We start from the raw sequence: 18,597 nt of genomic DNA, 5'->3' as shown, positions 1-18,597 counted from the left end.
CGTTCAATTTTACGGTTTCGCGTATACGATGAAAACGAGTAAATAAAGAATGAAATTATTGAAAAAGTCCGAGACGTCGTGAAAGTAAAAACGCACTCGGGCGAGCAGAACGTAATTATGCAATTGTCGTTACGACTTTACCACTTTAGGGACATTAAAAAAAACCATCACGTGCTAACAGAGGGAGGTGCGAGAGGTTTTTGGGGTTAATCTACCTAACAAAGTATGACGCTGCACGTCAGCATTCGCGTTGGATCATTTCGGATCAATCGATGTAATGAGGTCTAAACGTGCCGCGCATGTCGACTTTTGGCATTAAGTGCCGTTTACCCGCTCGATATTCTCCGTGTGCTCTCCAAATGCAGTCGCATTATATCACCAAAAACGCAATACTGATAATCAACGCTGCGTGCCGTTTGGACAAGTAATTATTTACACGTATATAAATTACGCACGTAAAACTGTTCGCTCTGATCGCGTTACTGCAGTCAATCGCGTTGGAAAATAACAAACATTATTGGTGCACATTTACAGTATTCGAAATTGTTGCCTCTGTATCTCCAGGGGATGCTGGAGTGATTCTGCACTTTCGCACCTTTTGCACTTAAAACTGTCTGTTTCGTGGAAAGATTTGTGTAATACACAAATTAAATGGCACGTGTACAGATGATTGAAAGCAGCTTGCTATTCCGGCTAAATTAAAGAACAATATGACATCACTGAAACTAAGTTTGTAAGTCTAATAAGAAATAATAGTGAGCAACACACACATACAGTACATGTGGTATGTGTGTTCACTATTATTTCTTATTAGACTTACAAACTTAGTTTCAATGATGCCATATTGTTCTTTCATTTGGGCGGAATAGCGAGCCGCTTTCGATCTGCACACGTAAGCCATTTAATTTGTATATTACACAAATGTTTCCGCGAACTGATAGTTTTTTAGGTTAGAAAGGTGCAAAAGTGCAGAAACACTCCAGCATCTTTTTTTACCGACAAAGTCAAATATAGTTTTTGAGCCTGTAATTCCTTTTATTAGTTTTTATGCACAAAATTATAAGCAGAACATTTTCATACTTAAAACATTCATAAGTGCAATGAAAAAGATATTGGTATTTGAAATTTTCAATTCGTGGTTCTAACTAAATTCGAAATTGACTCTATAAAATTGCAAAATCTTCCACACGATTAAAGTACGCTTAGAGACAAAATGAGGAACGGTCATTTTTATATACAGTCATCTTTATTAGCAATCGGCAATTGCTAACCTCAATCTTAATTATTAGAACTTCTGAACTGAATGTTTTAAGTATGAAAAAGTTCTGCTACGCGATCCGCAACTTATTCTGGTATTATTTCGTGCATAAAAGCTAGTAAAAAGAATTACAAGCGCAAAAACTATTGTATATTTGGCTGTGTCGGTAAAAAAGACGACTGAAGGATCCCCTTAACATATACACATGTATTTTACGCGGAATATATTTTAGATGTATGATAATTGACCGGTTCACCTTTTAATACGGGCACGCCAAATGTGCTATTCCAGGGTGCATTTATATTCCGACGTTCCGCCAGGAAATTAATTTGCGCGACACAACTGCCGCTCCGCAAGAAAGATCAATTGCCGAGCCGAGTGGCTTGTCGATAAACTTAATTAATTCGCTTGAAAATGCAGCCATTTCCGAGTAATCAGTTATTCAAGTGAATTCGACAAATATTCATTCTTCGATATTCCTGAATTCTAGATGGCATTCGTGTGATTCAGACATAGTTGCAAAGGTTAAATCTTTTGACCCTTAGATAGTCATCTGTATCTTAGATCGGTGCGCTTCAACTTTTATCGCACAAAGTACACTGAGGAAAAAATCTGCGGAGTCAAGAACACATTTCTTGATTCCACTATATGCTGCAGTCACGGGCTGTCAAACAAACATTTGTATTTAATTCACGTAAACATTTGTTACTTAAAAATATATATAGTTCAATAATATTCCAAAAGTGTCGTGAAGGCTCCCAAAAAGAAAGTATGTAGAAAGGAGAAGCCACAAAATGAACGGAACTCGGTTCTCACAATACAGAAAAATAGTTTAATAAATTGCGTATGTTTAATTGAAAAACATATACGTATTTTTGAATTAAAGAAATACTGCTAACTAAACATATTTAGTAATAGCACAACTTTCTTTTCTCAGTGTAGCAACTCAGAACAAAAATTGGCAATTATATAAGAACGTACTTGGATGCAGCGTGGACTTGAATAGATGGCTTAAAAATGTTGTTCTTTCAGAAGAACAATTAGTACAATATTGAAATGTAAATAATTAATATTAATAGGCTCGTATCAGTTTAATAAATTTAATTTAAAATAGGCCAATTAGATTCACGAGTAATGATGGTTTTCAAAGATTTTTAATATTTGCTCAAACTAGTATTTGTCAATTTTTTCGCGCACGATGCTTCAGAGAATAAAATTCCGATTAGGAAAATTTTGAAAAAGACGAATGAGGTTCTCGATATAAGTATCGATTTTATAAATACTAAATAACACTAAATAAGATTCAAATTAAATTACATAATAAAAAATATTACTTCAGTACATTTAAATAATTAAAATAAGGAAAAAGATAAAGATTGTTCATTTCTTCAGATATAAACATTGATAAGAATGTCTTGATTCCTCCCACGATATATCAAATAAATAAAGCACTACAGATAATGCACCGGAGACATAAATGTTTTATCAAATATTAGCTGGAAAGCATTGCTGCAGATAGCACTGTCTGCTTCATCGCATGACAGTAGTGATCCAATTTGCTATGCATTTAATGTTGCGTAGCGGATATGTCATAACACTGTGCGTACAATTATTATGTCACGAGAACATTACGCGATAAATGTAGCATAGGTCGTACATACAAAGTAGCTCTTGAAAATTTCCTATCGTTCGTAATATCATTCTTATACATATTAAAAGTACATTTAACATATTCCTTAGTCTGTAGATTATTTTTCCTATTCAATGAATAATTCATCATAAAATTTTGAAACAATTAAAAATCGATTTATCAATAGGTACGTTTTTTTATTAATAATATTTTAGGTATTTTTTGCCAATCTTGCCGATGTTTTAGACAATTATTCTGTAACTTTTGCATCCGTTTCACGTAACTGAATAATATCAGAGACATAAAAGATAAATCAAAGCTTACGTCCCGTTTGAAAATCGCACCACGCAAGGTTGTTGTAGATATGCAATATGTAAATATAGACGCTATCAGATATAGAGGTAACTTTATAACCAGGTCATGCAGAAGCATTACGCTGCCTTTTGATCTCGCTCGCTCTTTTTCAGCTAAAATTATTTTATTAGCGTACTTCAATCTCAGACTTGTTCTTCGAGATCAGGCGGATTTGACGTAAGTTCGCGGAATACATCGATTAGAGGAACGTCTCTCACCTGGGCGATTGAGGCAGTGCCTGGCCGGGCTCTGAGTGGCCGAGGAACTTCTGCTGTGCTCGGAGGAGTAATCGGCGGCATAGTCGGACTCGGCGCCGGGATTCTTGAGCTGGCCCGCGTCCTGCGACTGTACGCTACCAGCATCCTTGGACTTTTTCCGCTCCTTGCTCCTGCTACGCGCCCAGCGGCTCTTCAGAGTCGCGAAGAAGGTGTGGGTGCGCTGGGCCACCGAGCCGTGATGCCGATGATGCCGATGATGCTGGACGATACCGGACTCGCCCGATCCATCGCCTCGCCTCGACGGCGAGCTGTTCGCGATCTCGCTGTCCCGGAGCTCCGTGGCGCTTTTCGAGAGCTGACGGCTCCCGTTCAAGTTCAATCTGGATCTGTCTTGGCCCCGAGTGTTACCTGCAAGTCGAAATGCAATTCTCGATCGGATGAGGAGAAGTTTCACCGGCGTTGTCTTAGCAATCTTTAGCACGTCGACAGAGAAGACTTGAATAAACGAGCAACCTCGATGGCACAGTTTGATTTAATGCACGTGAATAACGTAACAGACACTCCTTTTCTCAATAAACTCTAATGGAATGTACGAACGTATACAGTAAAAAATTTAATGTTAATGTTAACATTTCTTACACGTCCCAAAAAGTCCACTCTAAATTTTAAGTTAAAATAACATTTATCGCGTGTGTTACTTTTTGACAAATTATAAATGTTAATTAATCAACGTTGTATTTCACATTTATGTTTGTGTTCTTTCAACCTTAAGTGTGGTGTAATAAAAACAGACAGGATAAGTAAACTGTACGAGTAGTTAAAAATCAGAATAGTTGAAATAATTTTGAAGAAATGTCGATATTACATATTTTGGTTGATTTTGTGAAATAGTTGTGTTAAAAGAACTTAAAGTAATATTCAATCTTTAAGTAACATACATAAAGTGTCAAGTTATTATGTTAACATAAATATAACACGTAAAAGTGTTACGAAAATAATAACATGTACGTTTTATGTTAATTTTACATTGAAGTAAGAATCAAATCTTGGTAACACAAGAAAATTTTAACATTTGAACACACGATTTTTTACTGTGTAATTATAACAATTTTGAGATAATTTGCAATCGTTTCATTTGCTAGAATAATTATTTGCATTTAAATAAAAAATTTATTTCTAAAAACCGGTTTTTAATTCGTGCTTCTAGAAAATTAATCTCCTTTTATTCGTTTTCATATTATTCACTTCGCACTTTTTGCATGATCCTTTTCTCAATAAACTCTAATGGAATGTACGAATGTAGTTGTAACAATTTTGAGATAATTCGCAATCGTTTGATTTGCTATAATAATTATTTGCATTCAAATAAAAAATTTATTTCTAAAAATCAGTTTTAAATTCATGTTTCTAGAAAATTAAACTTCTCTCATGCGTTTTCATATCAATAACTTCGCACTTTTTGCATGATCTGCATTTAAATAATCCGATATTGTTTTAATTGAAATTTTCAAAGCGCTATGCGGTGCTCTAATATTTTAAAATCGCGAATTAAGTAAATTACAGTTTTATTGGTTATAACAAAATATTGCGACGTATCAATAGCGTTTACAACATTTTTAAATAACATTTTTTACATCAGCAGTGCGATTTTCCAAGGGAGAGGTAAATATCGAATACGATTCCAAAATATTGGTTTTAAGTATTGGCGCGCATTCTGATACGTTTAATATTTACTCGGATGAAAATTGTTGTTTAAAACAGTTATTATAATGTACCCCGTACATTTTTCGCTTTGTTCATGCCGCTGGTAACTAAATACTTCAAGACGTGATTGTATTTCAAGTACACCTCGTGTACTTGACATTATTAAATTATTTTTAACAAGTATTTAACCTTTCGGGTCTCTAACGGCAAAGATCACCGTATTACAGCAGTCTTATACCTTACTATTATTTCTAACCGTCTCTAATACAATTACTCCACGCTGCACTGTCTCTTCCTGTCGTCACGCCTTTACACTCGGCGTTGATTTTAAACGCGCGCAGATAAGCACTTGTTTGCAGATCGCTATTAATTAATTTCTCACTAATTATTGGGAAAATTGTAAAGCGTTAATGAATTTTGCAATTCAATTTAATCACCATGTTATTACTATCAGATATTCTGTATACATTATCGTATAATAGCACACGCGCGAGCATATATGTATAATATTACCTGCAGTGAGAAAATGATTCGTCGAATCGACGTAAAGATCGATTCGACATCGATCGACGAGTCATTTCTCGCTGGGTAAGTATTTTAGTTTAATATTTTAGGACTAATGATTTTTATTTTGTATTAAAGTTTATTTATCTGCACAGAAAAAAATGTGTCAGATTAACTCTTACATACTCAAATTAACCGCGTTCATTGTTTGTATATACGCAGCAATCTACAATCTTTTCTTGAAAGTATTTAACAATTTTAATAAACTCCAACAATATTACAGTCTTATGTAAATATTAGAATTATTTTGACAATAAAATCATTTTAATCATTTTAATCTTCGATCTGAAAATGTGTTATCTTCTATTCAATATTGTTTTCTTTCCACTCGATACAATTATTGTTAAATAACAAGCATACGCTTTTCTTGATTGAATTATATAAAATTGCTTTATTCAAGTTTTTCTTATTTTAACGCAACATAATCTCATTTCAAGATTTTTGCGTTAAAACTAAACCTATTGTTAAAAGGAGAATATTCGTGTATGTGTGCTATACCCTTTGGCCAAATTGAAAGAACATGTCGATATAACAGTAAGCCTGGATGTGAATGGATGTAAGGAAAAATACACGGTGCTTTTAGAAGAATTACGAGGGAAGTACATTATATGTACTCACATGTAAGCATATCGATCCGTTTGTATTATTAAACATAGTAATACGCATCACAATGTCTTTAAAAGGCTTAGTATACTTTCCATTATATTCTAGGAACGATGATGTGTCGCGCAATCGATACAAATTTCCGGCTCTTATAATACTCGTGGCACAGTATTTATTTATTTACTTATTAAAGAATACTCCCCTTTCATTGAAAAAGTATTAAGTGTTATTAAAGAACGCAAAGATTATAATGATTAAAATGATTTAATTGTCAAAATAATTCTAATATTTACATAAGACTGTAATATTGTTGGAGCTTATTAAAATTATTATATGTCAGTTAAATCACTTTTATTGCCCTTATTGGACTTGCAAAAAGTAATTACTGCATCAACCAGAAAACAATTTACGACGAAAACGCAATTATAACTTCTTGACGTAAATTTGATGTACAGAGCAGCGTGATCGTAATTTTAATTAAATTCTCTGTTAATTTTATAGTCGGGAATTATTTTGCCGTTGACAAAAATATCGAAACGTGGCACGACATGATGGCACTCGTGCCTTCTAGACATAGAATTCCGGAAGTATAGAGGACAAATGCATTCGCCGTTTATTGGGTTTTGTCTCCCTTTCACCGGAAGTCGTCTAAAAGCCTAATGTATCGCGGACATCAATCTGGTATTCCAATCATCTGGTGGGACTATTGCATTTGTCGACTCGTCCGCATTCCAAAGCTAGGAGGAATTCGATAGTTTATTTTGTCGAAAAAACGGTTGACTAAAATTTGTAGTTATAGATTATCTTAGACAATAAGATATTTGATAGCAAGACGTTTTGACTGTCGCAAAATGAATTATTCAAATTATTGTAGTAAGAAGAAATTAATATGCAGGCGAAATTTTTCCAACGCCCAACTTTTATTCTCTTAGAAAATTACATTGAACGCAAATCCTTGATCGCAATACCTAGAGGTGTGACATTTTCGTGTTATCTTGATACGCAAAATATCGCAAATTGCCCCAGGAACGTCTTTAATTTTAATATGTTATGTTTTATGTCTTTAAACATATGTTTAGCCTAAATAAATGTCGTATTGTTTTATCAAAACATTAAGTCGTCTTATTGAAGTCCTGCGCACCTCTGACCACGCGCCTCGACCATTATCAAAAACATTATCAAAATAACGCAAATTCTGGAAAGACAAAACGCAAAAAATGTCAAAAAAATAACATCAAAATGTCACACCTCTAGCAATACATTACCCATACAGCACAGATGATTGCAGTTACATTGCAGAAACGTTGCAATCTTGCAGAGACATTGCAGGGATATAAAATTGCAAACTTTCGATAGCAATATTGCAGCAATGTTTCAAAAATAATAAAAATACTGTATTTTCTGTTAAAAAAATTTTTCTAATTACGATAATTTTATAATGTTATTTTCGTGGATACCAATAATGCGCGAATTATTAAGTACTTGATCAGTGCGGTGTTGCTCGCAATCTCCATCTATTGCGAAGCGACATAATCTCCTTAGGTTGCTTCGCAATAGCTTGCTGTGTATTGAAAAAGGCCCGGATGCATATGTAATTAGTAAATTCTCTGCTTATGTACAACAACGACAAATTATTCCAAAAATATTGCACCGCAACATTGCTACAATGTTGCACTGCAATCTCTCCGAGGGCGGACATTTCAACGTTGCTGCAATCCTCCAAAAACGTTGGAGCAATGTTGCGCAACGTTGCTGCAATATTGCAATCTTGCAATGTAATATTTCTGCAATCTTCCTGCAATCTTCCCTGTATGGGTACGTGTAATATTTTCTGTTTTATTTATTAACGTTTATGATTTTTCAAAATTATTTAAAAGATCGAATAATTCTTGTAGATTAAAAAAGCTGTTTGAAAAATAAAATAGTTGTTTCCCTCCCAACCTGTTATTCAATTAATTATCCTCATCAATTTCTTCTACAAAAACGAGGTTCGCTTGACACTTAACAATGTATGTCGTGTTATTACTCACTCGTAGGTGTTGGCTCACTGTCCTCCGATCCAGCGAGTAACTCCACGCTCTTGCTCATCTTATCCTCCGAAAACGGGAATTAGTTTTCGAGACCGTGGCTCGCAAGGCTTTAGTCTCTTCTTGAAGTGCACCAGCCCGCCGCATTCCGATATCATGTTTCCGCCGATGGATTAATGAGACCCAGCAGCGTCGACTGACCGGCACATATTCCGTATTCGCAGTGTCCACGTGATTCCCGACGGTGTCAATGACTTCTGCAGCATCATAAGAGTTTTCTTTTCTTCTTGTAAATATTGATCGGGCGTTATAACGCGCATTTATTCTAGTACGACGCTAAAGTTGAGTTTCCAAGAGACCTTCCCCTTTCTATCGCCCCACCATATAGGTCACGGATACCAAAGAACTTTCTATGTTAATTTCTGTTATATTCTCGTACATCACGAAAATGGAAAATATTTCCTTTTTTACGAGCGGAGAGGGGGGGGGGTGAGTGCTAAATTAAAAAAGTCATTTGGACTTAAGTAACAAGCGCTAGACCAGTTAGACAAAATACCAGATTTCTCATGGGGATGCTGGAGTGATTCTGCACTTTTGCACCTTTTGCACTTAAAACTGTCTGTTTCGTGGAAACATTTGTGTAATATACAAATTAAATGGCTCACGTGTACAGATCGAAAGCAGCTTACTATTCCAGCTAAATGAAAGAACAATATGGCATCACTGAAACTAAGTTTGTAAGTCTAATAAGAAATAATAGTGAGCAACACACATACCACATGTACTGTATGTGTGTGTTGCTCACTATTATTTCTTATTAGACTTACAAACTTAGTTTCAGTGATTGTTCTTTCACTTAGCCGGAATAGTAAGCTGCTTTCGATCTGTACACGTAAGTCATTTAATTTGTATATTACACAAGTGTTTCCGCGAACTGATAGTTTCTAGGTTAGAAAGGTGCAAAAGTGCAAAATCACTCCAGCATCCCCTATTTCACAGTAAACACGCCATACAATGAAATAGGGCACTCTTAAATAACAGAACAAATTTGTCATAATTGAACAAATTTTTTAATTAAGCGTTTTCTACACCGTTCGAATAGCGCATAGTTTTTGGCCCGTTAAAGCGGAACGTCCCCTTAAATAATTCCTTAAGTTCACTATCTTCCAAAATGTATGGAGAGTACATTTTGTTAAATTACAGATAAAAATGTAATTGTAATTGCAGCTTTTCACAACGTAATTATAAAAAGATTAAATTTTATCTTCATCGTGCGATTTATGTGACTGTTTATTCCAATCAGAATTATCGTGAAATTGCTATTCATAAACGAACATCGTCTGTTTATTAACCAAATATGTCACCGATTGTTAAATCCAGTACTGTAACGGAAACTGTTGATGTTTGTCTCCAGCTCACGCAATTTTGCGATTGCTATTAAACTCGGAATACATCGGCAATTACGTCGGTCCGGGATCGCCGGCGATACGTTTGCCGTAGAATCCAATTAGTATGTTCGAGCAAAATTTAGGAAGACTTGACTAACTTTTGAACAGATGATAATATGACGAAGGACATTATACCCTCTTGTGTATCTCCGTGTATATTACACGCCAAATTCCGCGTACAACATGGAAATTTGGCGCCAAAGTTAGAAGCGACATAATAAAGGAACAGTTTCGCCCGCAACTTGCTGTTAATTGTAATAACAGATTTTCAAAATTTACAATCAATCTTATCAAAGTTAATAAATCATCATTTGCTAATACTTCTTTATAGCCGAGCTACGTGTTGAAATTCTATTAAAATAAAGTCAAGTTAAAATTATCTGCAGAGCGGGAGTTTGTTATTTCATTATCTTTTAGAAATTGAGTTTCACAATGAAAATTCTTTTCTTGAATTACTTATAACTTCGATAACACGAGCATCTTGATATTTCTGTTGAGGAAGAAACAATTGCCGACTCATCAAAGGAGTATCGCTAAAATAAAAATTGCAAATTAGCTAAATTGCTTGTGAAATTCGTACGCGACTTACTTAAAGCGATTCCATTAGCGCTTACAATGCTTGTCGTGAACTTCACGTTACTAGGAAATAAATAAGTAAAGATAGCACGGTACACTTTGAAGAAATTTCTGCCGCTTCTATAACCTCGCCGCGAGAATGTAATCCGTTTAAAGTTAAATTAGCAAAGTTAGAGCGTGTTATACGCGTTGCTTCCGAATGTCAATGTAAAACTTTAAATAACGAAACCTAATGAATCGTTCGAAATATTGTGAATCGTAGAGCGAATTCATTTATTTCTATCTAAACTACAATCCGCGTTCATGAAGAATTTAAAAAAAGACACGGACATGCGTGTGTGCTCTTCTCTCGCGAGAAATTTTGGAGCATTTTTCAGAGGTAGCGACGTAAAGCCATAAAAATTCGTCGGAGGGTTTGAAACGCATCGGTCGATACACAGCCCTATCGATAGAAAACACGCCATACTGTCGCGCGGATTTAATCGTATTGATCGCCAGCACGCATTACCAACTACGCTTTTCCACGCGTAATTGCATGATACTCGTGCGTAATAAAATAAAATTCCGCAATTTCACAACGCAGAGCAGCCCCTGGAAAATTTGACTTCAGAAAAAAAGAAATATGACAAGTAAACTTGGACACTTTAAACTGTTACTTACGGTAAACTTGAAACTTACTTTAAGGATGCTGGAGTGATTCAGCACTTTTGCACCTTTCTAACCTAGAAACTATCAGTTCGCGGAAACACTTGTGTAATATACAAATTAAATGACTTACGTGTACAGATCGAAAGCGGCTTGCTATTCCTGCTAAATGAAAGAACAATATGGCATCACTGAAACTAAGTTTGTAAGTCTAATAAGAAATAATAGTGAGCAACACATACAGTACATGTGGTATGTGTGTTGCTCACTATTAATTTTTATTAGACTTACAAATTTAGTTTCAGTGATGCCATATTGTTCATTAATTTAGCCGGAATAGTAAGCTGCTTTCGATCTGTACACGTGAGCCGTTTAATTTGTATATTACACAAATGTTTCCACGAAACAGACAGTTTTAAGTGCAAAAGGTGCAAAAGTGCAGAATCACTCCAGCATCCCCTTAAGAATTGTGAAAAGTATGTAATATATAATAATTTATAATATTACATACTTTTACTAATTTATAATATTACATACGCGTGCGGTTTTCCTCTTACGAGAAAGTGCTATGCCGCGCGGCCCTCTAGCGGGAACTTCGACAGGCTGGACTGTCTAAAAGTTACTTTAAGTGTCCAAAATTACCCTAAAATTTCTTAAGTGAACCTTTGACTCCTTTAAGTCAACTCTTAAATTAAAAAGATCGCTTTTAAGAACTTTAATTTCATTTAAAGTAAATTTTTCCGAGGGAGGAACTCTGAGGAAAAATTGACGATAATCCCCGATGTCGCGTAAAGTAAAAAAAAACATGTATTTTAATACATACTCGAAGTATTACAGTAATCACATCGGAAGGATAAATTCCTGAAGCAATTATTAAGAAATATTCGCAATTTAAACCGCTGTTGTTTGTCTCCGGTTTGTGCAGTGATATTTCGCGATTACCATGGAACTCGGAATACGTCGACGTTTGCGTCGGTCTAGGATTTCCGGCGATATGCTCGCCGTAGAACCCAATTAGCGTGCGAGCAAATTTCAGGAAAACTTGTTAGAGGATATAGAGCCGTAAAATGCAACATTTTGGAGGAAGAAAGATGCGCTGGAAAAAAAGTTCTAGGTAAACTCGTGAGATGCACATAGCGATACATTTTTGAAAAATTTAGCCATTATTACTGGATTTGATAATAACAGCAAAACGTTTGATAATAATTATAAAGATTTTTAAGAGTAAATTTCGCACTAAGCTGAGCCAATTAAATTCTGCAATGCTTTAAGTTTAACCAGTTTATATCGTGATTATAACCCATGTGTTTAGTTGAAACTATCTCGCCATAGATCTAGGTAACATCAACAAAGCTTGGATTATTATAACTAGAGGTGTGATAGTTTGATGCTATTTATACGCAAAAATATCGCAAAATGCCCGAGGAACGTTTTTAGTGTCATTTCTTTACAGTTTGAAGTCCCCAACTTTGTTTTTACACGTTTTTAAAACGCAAAATGATCCTCAACACGCAAAATAGCATCCAAATAACGTCAAAAATCGCAATTTTTCTTAGTAAACGCTTTTAACGTCAATGTTGTATCCTAAACCAAAGAGATTTATGCCTAAGACTAGTTTTTGTTTACTTTTTTTTAGACATGTAACTGCTTTTATAGCTTGATATGTAATTTCAGTGATTTAATCCATGCTATTTTAATATGTTATGTTTTATGTTACATTTTTTAACATATGTTTAACCTTAATAAATGTCGTATTGTTCTATCAAAACATCAGGTCGTCTTATTGAAGCCCTGCCCACTTCCGAGTCTCTGACCTAGATCAAAAACATTATCAAAATAACGCAAAATCCGGAAAAACAAGTCGCGAAAGATGCAAAAAAATCAGAATAACGCAACGTCTGGAAAAAAAGAACTCAAAAATGCCAAAAATAACATCAAAATGTCACACCTCTAATTATAACCAAGCCTTTTTTTCAATTTGCAAATATCACTTTTTAGACTGTTGAATTGCTAAATTTGAATAAACACAACCTATCGTGCTGTGCTTTTTCCTCGAAGCATTATTACAGAAGCATTACTTCAGTTTAAATTCGACAACCGGCTGAAAACTCAAGTGTAATTAACTGAATAAATATAACCTTTCGAAAATTGAGTTAAAACCCAATACGTTTCGCCTAAATGTTTCGTCGTATTTCTTTATATCTTTGACTTTTATTTGTCTCGATTAACTTGTGCTGCGTGTCAATCTCAATTATGGAGCTGCTTTTGAACAAGCTTTAACAGCCTTCACCAATAATCACATTGAAAATACGAACGCCAACTTTATTAATGTATATTTCAATAGTTTGATAACATCCGCCGGTCCTATAAATTGCATTTGTGTCATCTAATTTGATAACGTAATTTTAGCTACGCTCAATAACAAATATACATTTAGCACAGTCTCGGTAAGAAACGTATTACAATTTCAAGAGCCTTCATCGTTTTAGGTAACCACTGGATTATCTTAGATATAAAAAAAATATAATATCGACAAGTGCTCTTAAAAACCGCCATTTTTCGCCACTTGAAAAGTCTCTCTTGAAAGTCCAAGCGCATAAATTATCTTACAAAAATTGCGTTCTTTATTCAAGGTTGACATCTCTCTCTAAATATTCATATAGATGTCTATTTTTAGCTAGTCTGGTCTCGTTCGAAATAAAATGAATTTTTTTCAGACTTCTCCTTTTCAGATTCGTGTTTTTAACAATACGACGAAACAAATTCCTTTTCGTATTATCCATCGGTACATCTGAATGTATTACACAAAGTTAATGGTGTTTCATAAAAATAGAGAGGATATTATTAATTCCCCCCCCCCCAAAACACAATGTCTCGTACGAAAACAAAATTATTTTAAATAGAAAACGAGAACGTCGAATCAATTCTTAGGTCCGAGCAGGATAAAAGTAGCCCGATAATTTTAAATTTAATATGTGAACTCATATACCGTTTTTCCAAACTGTCCTATAACGCAGGTTTTCGTTGGGTGGAATCGTCGTAAATTCACGTATTATAAATCAACGAACGATCTCTAATTACTTTTGAAAATTATTTTACACTCCCGATACGTTTTCGCGCAAGCGATCGCTTCTTCCCCGGCTTCGCCGCGAATTCGACCGCGCCCCATAAACGAGCCTTCCAATCTGCCTAATTTCTTAGATCATCGTCACAAGTGCTGGAACAAGTTATTTCAGCGGCGTAATTACTCGCGCGGGAACTTGCGGCGGTCTTTACGCAGGCGATAAACCACAACCTCGTTTCATCCGCTATCAGCTACGTCTCGGGGCGCCGATATTCGCGTTCGTTCGACGCGCAATATTTTCATTTCATATTCAACTTTTTACTCGTTCGTTCGTTATGGATTTAATAAGTTTCCCCGCGAGATAAGCGAGTGCAAGTTGAGACGCGCGAGTCTTCGAGCGGCTGGGATCAATAGCTCGTCTGATTGAAAAACTTTTGCAAAACGTCTGCATCTTTAATCGTTTTACGTTAATTATCGCGCCTTATTAACGATAACTGGACCGGCAGCATAAACACACGCGTGAAAACGCTCAGTTTTCGAACTTGAAAGAAATGGACGGCGATATATTAACCAAACCTACGCAGAGAGAATTCTCTTTTAAAATTTACCCTAGAAATCATGTAATCCCTGTCGGAAATAATTCTACAAAATTCTACAAGACTATAAAATATAACTGCCAGGATCTAATAAATTCTACGTAAATTTAAAAAGTGTTATAAAAATCAACATAAAAATGCTAAAATTGGAACACTTTTGTTAATTTTTGTAATATTCTACAAGTGAACAAATGTTTTAATTCTTTAAGATTTCGTTGTTTCTCAAATTTTTTAAACTAGTTTATACTAAGTTTTACAAAATTGCACATTTTCATGAACACTACTTGCAATAACTTCTTGATTCGAGAACATTGTAATTTGTGGTACTATTTCGTGGATATTTTTACAAAAAAATTAATGTTTCAACGAAGATATACAAATTTTTATTTCAAGACAATTTTTTTGTAGTTATTTATAGAAATTTTTTCCGCTAGGGAAACCACTTTGAGGAATTTTATGAGTTTTTTTTAAACGTATGGTAAAATTTTAAGGGGATGCTGGAGTGATTCTGCACTTTTGCACCTTTCTAACCTAGAAACTATCAGTTCGCGGAAATATTTGTGTAATATACAAATTAAATGACTTACATGTACAGATTGAAAGCAGCTTGCTATTCCGGCTAAATGAAAGAACAATATGGCATCACTGAAACTAAGTTTGTAAATCTAATAGGAAATATTAGTGAGCAACACACACATACAGTACATGTGATATGTGTGTTGCTCATTATTAATTTTTATGCGTTTAATTTGTATATTACACAAATGTTTCCACGAAACAGACAGTTTTAAGTGCAAAAGGTGCGAAAGTGCAGAATTACTCCAGTATCCCCTTAAAAACTCTCAAAATTCTTCAAAATGCTGTGCCCCATGTTTACATAATTTTGGGGATAAATTTTAAGAAAAAATTCTCTCCGTGTGTCAATTACATATAATACATGTCTTTCTATTTTTATCTTTAAACACTAGCGCATTATGTTATAACTTTGATATAAAATGTATGTTTAAGCTTCTATTATTATCCGCATTACATTATATGAATATTAAAAGTTACATGTGTAAAAAAGTCGACACGTTTGTTCCACATTAACACTCATTATTATCCCGCAACAGTTTTTCCTACGGAAACAAACATTGTGAAAATATTTTACTTCTCTTCGTTTCATAAAGGGCCGAGTTAAATATTTCACGCGAGATATCACCGATATTTCACAGCAATGCTCAAGGGTTAAAGAAAAGACGAATAGCTCCATTTTCGCGGACATATGTTCTCTACTCGACTTCACATGTAGCCCGCATTTATATCCCGTATTTAATGCCAGATGCGGCCGTTCGAGCTTCGTTCGGTCGCTGCGAAAATCACAGTCAGTGTCATGAGAATTAAATCTCCGTATTTAACAATAGGTGTGCGAGCACAATACGGATCTGTATCGTCCGGTAGTCGGCGGCATCGTGGCCTGCTGCCCGCTGCCATTTTTCTGCCAAGTAAAAAAGCGATCAAACGGTTCGCTTGCGGTAAGGGCACGGCGAGAAAACGACCGAGCTGTATAAAATTGCAATTTGCCAGCGGTTGCACTGAGGAGTGTCACGCGATACATTCTCAATTAATTCCTTTTTAATGACTCGCCCAAGTCGTCGGCCAAATCACGAAAATCTTGCGGAATTATTTATAGCGGCTTTCTTAGCGTGCTTTCATTCACGAACTCTCGGAACGCGATATATTTTAAACAAGAACGCCGGGCGTCGCAATCAGCACCTGCCGAGACACGAGGGTTAAAAACGAGCCTTTTCCAAAAATTATATTCCCTGTGGTAATATTTGAAAAAAGGCATTTGAAGAAACATATTTTATTTAAGTATTTTCTAATGAATCGGGAATGGTGACATTTAATTAAGTTTTTGCTAATTCCATTAAATTCAGCCTGGATTAACTGAAAAATACGATTTCTCGACGGTTCACTTCCACTTCTTAATGCAAAATCGTCCTTTTCCTTTAAAATGCTTGTAATTTCAGAAACCGTCAATATTCCAATATCTCTTTTCTTTGTGAAAATTTCACGTAAAACACCAACACCAATGCTCAAGCATTAAAGAAAAGATGACTACAAGATTGATCAAAGAGATGAAAGAAAATGCGGGAAACTTGAGATACTCTTGTGTAAAATAAGCTGCAGAAGAAGCTTGTAAGGAGAAGCGCGTCAACGCGCAATGTCGATGTTCACATCCCCTTATCCCTTAAACGTCTATCTCAAAGAGCCCTCGGTCACCAAGTTAATATCGACTGTCGTCGAGCGTCGAGTGCTGGCGAGGGTAAAGGATCCAGAGCCAAGAAATTTGACTAGTATCGGCGGAAAGCGTAAAAAATACGTGTCGTTCGCCATGCTCTCGTTGACCGCGTTCAGCAGACACAACAGTTGAGTGAGCGCTCAGTACGATTGGTTAATACTTTTAGATCTAGCCCAATCATATTAAGAAATCATTGAGCGCTCACTCAACAATTTGTACCTGCTGAACGTGGCTATTTTGGCAAGGATGACACCGCGCGCGATCCGTCGTGCAACGCTAAGGGTGTCTTTCGGGGATGCTGGAGGGTTCATCCGCGGCTGCCCGATCAGTCGGGACGATGGTAACCGCGTCTCTCCACGGAAAGAGGCGCGTTTGGAGGGAAAGAAAACAGATCGAGACGCGGTTCAGTTTGACGTCTCGCTACGCCGACACGTGAACTCGCACGAACGTCACGGTACGTCGAGCGTGGGGCTTGGAACCGGGATTGCGTTTCCACCATCCTCGCATTTTCCGCGCACATTAGCGGCCGCGCGAGTCGGCGCGGCCCACGGCTCGCGAATTAATTAATTACCGTGCGGATGCCCGTACGCGCGGACGGTGCGTCGGGACGTCGAGGCGAGGAGGAACGTTTCGCCGCAGACGTTCTCCACTTTCGATGCTACCGTGTCCGAGAGGCCACTGACAGAACTCCGCGGTTTTCCGTCCTACTCGGCCGTTCCTCGTCCACCCCGTCCCTCATCGAGGATGCGCGATGTGGAAGCGGGAGAGAGTGAGAGGCTTTATCGACCCGCGAGGCCAGGGCCGGTCGAGAGGAGAGAGCCCAGCGACTTTGGGAAATTGAGATTTCGCTTCGAGTGGCAAATAGCGGCTAATCCGCGACAAGGGCGGGTTTCGCCGAATTAATTAAGAGTTTCACTTTGGATAACAGCTGGGCCGCGTCTCTGGTGCGATATGATATGGCGTGGGGCGTCAAGAGTCTTATTGCAGAAAACGTTTGGGAGCAATTAAACTGCAGATTTCTATGTCGAAAAATTCCAATATGAAACTTAATATTAAATATAACATTATAATTTTACATTAATATTATACGTATATATTCTTATCTTATATGAGAGAATGTCTCTGTTTTTCTAAAAAGAAAAACAAGGATTTCAGCGCTATGTATTTTCTAAAATTATTTACGTAAGTAGTAATTATTTTTCATTCTTAATAAAACTTTTAAAAATTTAACTCGAAAATTACAGATATTTTCATATTGTCATTGTGAAAGAAATTACTTCCTTAATAGCAATATGATATGTAGAGAAATGTCAAAGAGATTTTATTGCAGCAAACGTTTGGGAACAATTAAACTACATATTTTTATGAAAAAAATATTCCACTCCAATATGAAACTATATTAATATTAAACATATTATTATTATTGAACCAATATAGGAAATTAAGGGGATGCTGGACTGATTCTGCACTTTTGCACCTTTCTAACCTAAAAACTGTCAGTTCGCGAAAACATTTGTGTAATATACAAATTAAACGGCTCACGTGTACAGATCGAAAGCAGCTCGCTATTCCGGCCAAATGAAAGAACAATATGGCATCACTGAAACTAAGTTTGTAAGTCTAATA

The 18,597-nt window shown here is 36.0% G+C and overlaps 1 protein-coding gene across 1 annotated transcript in view; it reads right to left on the bottom strand.

Moving 5' to 3' along the window:
- Positions 1–17,654, bottom strand: part of LOC105558684 (multiple C2 and transmembrane domain-containing protein 1) — a 42,419-nt gene extending 24,765 nt beyond the window's left edge. Inside the window, exons 1-3 of the mRNA XM_012006506.1 lie at positions 17,543–17,654; positions 8,362–8,615; positions 3,461–3,868 (exon numbers count right to left, since the gene is read on the bottom strand). Of these exons, the coding sequence (XP_011861896.1) occupies positions 3,461–3,868; positions 8,362–8,419 (466 nt within the window). The 5' untranslated portion in view covers positions 8,420–8,615; positions 17,543–17,654. The remainder of the gene's footprint in view (positions 1–3,460; positions 3,869–8,361; positions 8,616–17,542) is intronic.
- Between the last annotated feature and the right edge of the window lie 943 nt (positions 17,655–18,597).

This window comes from Vollenhovia emeryi, unplaced genomic scaffold (assembly GCF_000949405.1).
Source record: "Vollenhovia emeryi isolate VEMERY1.0 unplaced genomic scaffold, V.emery_V1.0 DF939322.1, whole genome shotgun sequence".
In the NCBI taxonomy this organism is placed as follows: domain Eukaryota; kingdom Metazoa; phylum Arthropoda; class Insecta; order Hymenoptera; family Formicidae; genus Vollenhovia; species Vollenhovia emeryi.
The sequence above is the reverse complement of the archived record's forward strand: the minus strand, read 5'-3'. Positions and strand labels throughout refer to the sequence as shown.